Raw genomic sequence first — 7,917 nt, forward strand, 5'->3', positions numbered from 1 at the left:
AAAAAAATGAAGAATTTCAAATAGTTAATTTGATACTAATATCGATATATTTTTGTCAAATTTTTATGATATCTTCAAACATATATTTTTTTCAAAAATAAAAAYATCATTGTTTTCTCAAAATCACATAAAGTCGTATTATAATATCGACTGAGATAAAGAATAAAATGAAATATTAAAATCATGATGTATCTCGCTGCATTGCGCGAGTACGCTTCTAGTTGATATTAATATCAAATTAACTATTTAAAAGTTCTTGTTTTTTATAATTTATTTTTTATTATAATTTAATTTATGTCAAATAGTAAAGTAATTTATTTATGGCTTAACAACAAATTTTTTATAAAGATAATGATTCTGTTAGAACTTGATAATTATCCTAATTATATTTTAAATTTTTTATATTTTAAAATGAGATGTTTATCATTTATTTGATTATGTTTATCCACAGTTAGTTATATGAATTCAAACATGTAACTTTAATAAGTTGTACTTATGCATAATTTACTTGTAATCTTGAATTTTAAGTAATATGCATCAATATACAGTACTTTATGCATAAAAATGAGTTTTAAAAGTTTTTGTCAAATGTTTTATAATATAAATATATTTACTATATTATTAATATGTAAATATATATTTGATTTTAAATACCTTATTTAAAAGTTGTTGGAGATGCTCTTAAAATTCATTTTTTACAACTTTTCACCGCATACATACAACTCTATATTTGTACTTTATAAAATTAATCGATAACCAACCAAATACCATATCGGTTTTTCAAAACCACACAAAAAGTGCAATAAAATTGAGAGGGATATATAATAAAATGAAAAACCAATTAAGGTTAAGGCTTTGAGTTTTTGATCATGAAATCAAGATGTATCACGTTGCATTATATGATACATATACAATAATATACAATGTGGGTTGAATTCTGGTGAGAATGAGCGGTAAAATGAGAAGCATAAAAAAATATCTCTATTCTTAGATGCATATTAGAATGAGATGCACCAGATCAACCCTTGTATCAAGCATGATTCATGTGTGAGTTTGAAAATAAAGGTGATCAACGGTCCAAACCACTTCTTATCGTTTCTCATTTTAACTCTTTTTTTTATACGATCCATCCCTTGTATAATACATATTATACATTATATATAATATATATGTATAATAATACTAACTAGAAGGGTACTCGCGCAATGCAGCAAGATACATCTTGATTTTAGTATTTCATTTTATTCATCTTAGTCGATGTTATAGTATGGTCTTATGTGATTTTGAGAAAAACGATGATGTTTTTATTTTTGAATAAAATATAAGTTTGAAGATATCATAAAAATTTGACAAAAATATATCGATATTAGTATCAAATTAACTATTTAAAATTCCTCATATTTTTGTTTAATTTTTCAATTTAATTTTTTTATAATTTAATTTAGGTACAATAACGAAATAATTTATATTTGGTTTAATAATATAATTTTCTTATAGAAACAATAATTATTTATTTTGTTAGAATTCGATAATTATTTAATTATATTTTAGATTTTTTATATCTTAAAATGAGATGTTTATCCTCTATTTGATTATTTTTATCCGCAGTTAGTCATACGAATTTAAACATCGAACTTTAATAAATTGTACTTTTGCATAATTTACTTGTAATTTTGAATTTTAAATAAACATTGGTTTTATGTGGTTTTGAGAAAGTGATAATGTTTCTATTTTTGAATAAAATATAAATTTAAAAATATCATAAAATTTTGAAAAAAAAAATATCAATATCAGTATTAAATTAATTTTTTAAAAGTTTTTGTGTTTTGGTGTAATTTTCTTAATTAATTTTTTTAATTATAATTTAATTTAGGTCTAGTAACAAAGAAATTTAATTTAGGTTTAATAATATAATTTTTTATTAAGATAATAACTAAGTATTCCGTTAGTTACCAATGATTATCCTAATTATATTTTAGATTTTTTATATTTAAAATGAGATGATTATCCAATATTTGATTATGTTTATCTGCAGTAGACGAATTCAAGTATATAGCTTTAATAAGTTGTACTTATGCACAATTTACTTGTAATCTTAAATTTTTAAGTAATATGCATCAATAAATAACACTTTGTGCATAAAAAATCGTTTTTAAGAGTTTTTGTCAAATGTTTTATAATATAGTATATAGATAATTTAGGTTCAGTAACAAATAAATTTAATTTAGGTTTAATAATATAATTTTTTATAAGATAATAACTAAGTATTCTGTTAGTTATCAATGATTATCCTAATTATATTTTAGATTTTGTATATTTAAAATGAGATGTTTATTCAATATCTGATTATGTTTATCTACAGTTAGTTAGATGAATTCAAGTATGAAGTTTTAATAAGTTGTACTTATACACAATTTACTTGTAATCTTAAATTTTAAGTAATATGCATCAATAAACAGTAATTCGTGTATAAAAGATCATTTTTAAAAGTTTTTGTCAAATGCTTTATAATATAGTATAGATAATGATAATAAATGATTTGATGTTCACAAACTAAATCAATTTTGTTTTGGAAATTTAAAAATACTTTAAAAATAAAATGTAAATCACAATAACTCAAATCAAATTCATTTAATATTTCCAACAAATTCTACATAATATTTTTAATAAAGAATTAAAAGTTAGATTCTTTGAAAAATAAATATACCCCATCAAATTTTTTTAATTAATATAACACCATACATTTAATATTTCAATTAAAACAATATTTTCTTCCTTGTTAAAATTAGTTTCAATTTTTTTGAACTTAAATGTTTCTCTTTCTTCATGCTTTCTCAATTTAAAGTAACAATATTAAAGAATCTACCAAATAAATAGAAAACAAAATCTCCATTATATATGTATAGATTTTTTCTAAAATTTGTTTTTTCAGATCCAATATTATAATACAATATAATAATTAATTAAATTTTTTTTAATCAATATATTATATTTTTTAATTGACTTATTTTTTAACATGTAATTTTTAATCATTTTACCTTTTTATCAGATAGTTTTTGTCAAACATGATTAATTCATCAGTTAGTTTATCAATCACCAACTAACTTAGAACATATTCAACAAATTTTTCAAAATGGAGAACCAAAAATTAAAATCTCGAAAAAAGTTATATTCTTCTCTAATAGATTTCCCATTTTGGATAATTTAATATTGATTATAATATTATATTATAATATTTCATTTATTTATTAAAATATTATTTCTCTCTTTTATTTTATTTTTAAATTTCTTATTGGTGATCTTACTTGGTTATTATTTTTGGGATGTTCTCTACATTTAAAAAAAAAATTCTCTCTTCTACTTTATTTAGTTTGAAGATAGTTATAAAGAAGCTGTTAGAACAAAATATTAACTCAAAATTTAATTTTTCTTCTTCATTTAAAAAAACTATTAGAAGAGTATTTGCGCAATACAATGAGATACATCTCGATTTTAATGTTCTATTTTTTTGACACTGTCGATGTTATAATACAATTTCATGTGTTTTTAATAAAGTAATAATGATTTTATTTTTGAATTAAATGTAAATTTAAAGATATTATAAAATTTTAAAAATAATATATCAACATTAGTATCAAATCAACTATTTAGAAGTTATCATTTTTAAAATAATTTATTTAATTTATTTTTTTATTATAATTTATTAAGTTTAACAAGAAAATAATTTATTTTTGGTTTAATAATATAATATTTATAAATATAATAATCAAAGATTCTGTTAAAACTTAATGATTATCTTAATTATATTTTAGATTTTATATATTTAAAATTAGATATTTATCTTATATTTATACATAAAAAATAATTTTTAAGAATTTTTATCAAATTATTATCAGGTTACGAACTCAAAGAAACCCCAACCTCCCACCAGCTGTAATTCTGAAAAATATTCCAAACTCGTGGTTTGGACGTCAGACACCGCAAGGAAGCCTCTAGGTAACTACACCCGGTGGCATCTTATGTAATTTTTTCTAAAACTAGTGGCTCATATTCATGGCCAACCCTTATATATACCCCTCCATCCCTGCCGTTTATCTACATTACGTTTACGATTAACCCTAAACCATTACAATTCGCCTCTTCTTCTTTCATCATCATCATCATCATCTTGCTCTATACAATTCTCTTTAACTGTAAGTCTGTTATCCTATTTCTTCTGTTTCCGATTTCTGCGTTTTCTTCTTTTATTGATGTTTTTTGGGTTTTCTTGCAGATCGGATTCTTAATTGTTTGTTCGAGAGAAATCATACATACCAAACCTTGAATTGTAAGTGTAAATCTCTCATAATAGATCGATGGGAATGATATGTCTTTATATGAATGTATATGCATATTCTCACAATAGGAACCTATGCATGTGTTGCGCCTCAGATTTGGACCTAGGGTTTTCAATCTTGTGACTTGTATTAAGTTTTTGAGGTTTTGATTGGATTTCAAGGCTGTGTGATCAAATTTTTTGTAAGAATAACATTCTGAAGGAATGGCGTCGTTTTTTTTCTAAATTTTATTAAACTCTTCTGTATATGGTTTCAGATATTGTTTTTATGATCTAGATAATATTTTTGTTTTAGATCGGGGATATGTGCCTGTTTTTTTTTAAACATTTGACTCGGTTTTATAATGGAAGTATTGGGAAACGATATGTTCGGTTGATTGTTGAGGGCCTGCTACGTTTATTTTTGATTTTTTTAGATAATAGTTGTACTTCTGTTCTTGTTAAGTCTTGTTTTGTTCGAAGACTGGTGATCAAGTTTGAGCAATAGAAAGAGATGAATTTAGCTTTGAATTATGGCTCATCCATCCATCTCTTGTAGTTGGGTCATGTTATGCATAATAAGGATAATTATTGGGCATCTATTATTCTTGGGCTGTTTTGGCTGTAAGGCTATGTTCCTTATGGTCTGTAACATAAGTTCTTGATGTTTTGAAAATGTTTCCAGAATTCCTGCTGTTATGGCCATCTCATGTGCCTTCTCTGAATTATACAAAAAATAGTTTCTGATTTTAACTTGGTATTGTATAATGTATATGTATCTGCTGAACTATCATGTTCACTTGACAAATAGCCATTCTTTTATCGTAACTTGTCTCTATGCTCTTCATTGGGAAGTGATTTTGTTTTTGCTTTTCTAACATTGTCATATGTTTGATGAAACAGGAAAACTGAATGTTCTAATGGAGACCAAAGGTGGGAAAAAGTCTAGTAGTAGTAGTAAATCTTTATTTTATGAAGCTCCCCTAGGATACAGCATTGAAGACGTTCGACCAAACGGAGGAATCAAGAAGTTCAGATCGGCTGCTTACTCCAACGTACGTGTTTGGGCAATGACAGTATTCTATATTTCATGCTTGATGTTTATATTTTTTAGAGTTTGTTGTTTCTATTGGTTCTATACTGATACTCTGTTTTCATCTTCCTGATGCAGTGCGCTCGCAAACCATCCTGATATAGCTTGAGTTAGGTTCCCTTCACGTCGATTGACGTGCTTTTAATTTACTGCTTTCCAATTAGTTTAGTATTAGCACCCTTTTTCCTCCTTTTCTTCTGTTCTCGGATTCTTTTGTCATTGCTCCCTTGGTGGTTAAGTTGTTCCCTAGAAAGAAATGGCGCAGGCAGTTTCTGCAATTGGTTTTGAAGGTTATGAAAAGAGGCTCGAAATAACGTTTGTTGAGCCAAGCATCTTTGCTGATCCTGAAGGGCAGGGTCTCCGGGCGCTTTCTAAAGCCCAACTGGATGAGATTCTGAACCCAGCTGAATGCACAATAGTCTCTTCGTTGTCAAACGACCAGGTAGACTCATACGTTCTATCTGAGTCTAGTCTATTTGTTTTCCCGTACAAGATCGTCATCAAAACTTGTGGGACAACCAAGCTGCTTTTGTCGATCCCGCCCATTATGAAGCTTGCTGACTCCATCTCCCTCACTGTCCGGTCAGTGAGGTACACCCGTGGTAGCTTCATCTTCCCTGGTGCGCAGTCCTACCCACATCGCAGCTTCTCCGAAGAAGTTTCTGTGCTCGATGGTCATTTCGAGAAGCTTGGTTTGAGCAGCAAAGCGTACGTGATGGGTGGTTTCGACAAACCCCAAAAATGGTTCATTTATTCTGCTTCGGCTGGACCTGTATCCTCTGGAGATCCTGTCTACACACTGGAGATGTGCATGACTAGTTTGGACAGGGAGAAGGCATCTGTCTTCTACAAGACTCAATGGAGCTCTGCTGGAACCATGACGAACGACTCTGGTATACGAAAGATACTCCCAGACTCGGACATCTGCGATTTTGAGTTCGAGCCATGTGGTTATTCCATGAATGCAATTGAAGATGGTGCGATCTCAACCATTCATGTGACCCCTGAAGATGGTTTCAGTTATGCTAGCTTTGAGGCAGTTGGGTACGATCTAAAAGCAGTGAGCCTGGAGAAGATGGTTGAAAGGGTGCTGGCGTGTTTTGAACCAGGTGAATTCTCGATTGCTGTTGGTGCAGCCGTGGCATCAAAGTCTCTCGAGAAGACATGCTGGATTGATGTGGATGGATACAGCGTGGAAGAGACGTGCGGTGAAGAACTGGGCGGAGAAGGTTCAATCATTTACCAGAAGTTTGTGAAGAAAGATGGGAGCTGCTGTGGTTCTCCTCGATCTGTTTTGAAAAGTGGGAGCTGGAAAGAGAAGGAGAATGAAGAAAAGGAGTAAGAGTAGATTTAGTAGTAAGTAATGAAGAAGGGTTGTGTCTTGTGTTATGTTGAATAAGAGTCGTATGGCTGCTGTTTGTTTCCTTTGGACTGTTGCGTTTTTTGATTTCTGTTTAAAACATTGGATGGATAATGATGCTGCTTATGATTTTATTTTAGTTTAGTTTTTGATATTCATATCATGATTACGAGTTACATTTACGTTGAAATTAAACGAAGAATGAAGGAAGACTTGATTTTCTTTTCTAATGCTAATGCTATTTGACAACTTTATATAAAAAAAATCTCTTTATGTATTATTTTATTTAAAGAATATCATCATGCGTTTGAAAGCAGAAGGAAGAATAAGGAGAATGTATAATAATTGAATCCGATATGGTGGCAAGGCAACTAACTTGGTACAACAAATATGGTCAAATTTGGTAAAGTGTGGGGATCTGAATTAAATGATTATTTTGTAACAGAAATATCTTTTGACAAGTAAGTAAAGTTGGTTGGTAATAATTCCCCAATTAATCGAAAACAAGGAGATATCAGCCCCCAATCTCCTTTCTTTAAGGCTTAATATTATTAAATCAGCATCTAAATAAAATGTCTTGTGATAATCTACGGTTCAAAACAAACTTATAAGTTGAGCAATATTTTTGGAAATAAATATGCGAATAATGTTTTTATTTATTAAATATTTGCGCTGACAAAGAAGAAAATATATGGAGCAAACCAACCCCACATCTAACTTTTTGGCTCTTTTTCCTTACTTTAGAATATTTAATTATTAAATGGATCATTATTTCAATATATTTTAAACCAACACGTCTTATGTCCACTTTTTGTTTTTGCCTTTTACATTCCCTCGTATCAATTATCTTCTTTATTTGTTTTTACAGTATTATTTATCATATATACTAAAATATTAATCGATTTAACTATGACAACTTGTTTCATATGGAAAGCAGTTATCAATAGCTTATAGCATAGTTTTAAGTTGAATTTGAAAATTAATAGGCTAACATGTTATTTTAGGCTTTAAGATATAAATTATCTGTAACATCTCAAGCTAACTATACCAAATCTTGTCCCCTTTGTTTATATCTGGATATACGATTTTAAAAAGCATGAAATAGAAGACGTATCCATTGTTTTATAAGACGACATCTCTTCTTCTCCT

At 28.2% G+C, this 7,917-nt stretch overlaps 1 protein-coding gene across 1 annotated transcript; it reads left to right on the plus strand.

The window, feature by feature from the left end:
- The first annotated feature begins 4,111 nt into the window (after positions 1-4,111).
- Positions 4,112-6,925, plus strand: LOC112524352 (S-adenosylmethionine decarboxylase proenzyme-like). The gene is made up of 4 exons (XM_025134135.1): positions 4,112-4,193; positions 4,274-4,327; positions 5,219-5,370; positions 5,487-6,925. Exon 4 carries the CDS (start codon positions 5,665-5,667, stop codon positions 6,748-6,750), a length of 1,086 nt encoding a protein of 361 aa, XP_024989903.1. The 5' UTR covers positions 4,112-4,193; positions 4,274-4,327; positions 5,219-5,370; positions 5,487-5,664; the 3' UTR covers positions 6,751-6,925.
- Positions 6,926-7,917: the final 992 nt, after the last annotated feature.

This window comes from Cynara cardunculus, assembly GCF_001531365.2.
Source record: "Cynara cardunculus var. scolymus isolate 2C chromosome LG 13, CcrdV1, whole genome shotgun sequence".
Taxonomy (NCBI): domain Eukaryota; kingdom Viridiplantae; phylum Streptophyta; class Magnoliopsida; order Asterales; family Asteraceae; genus Cynara; species Cynara cardunculus.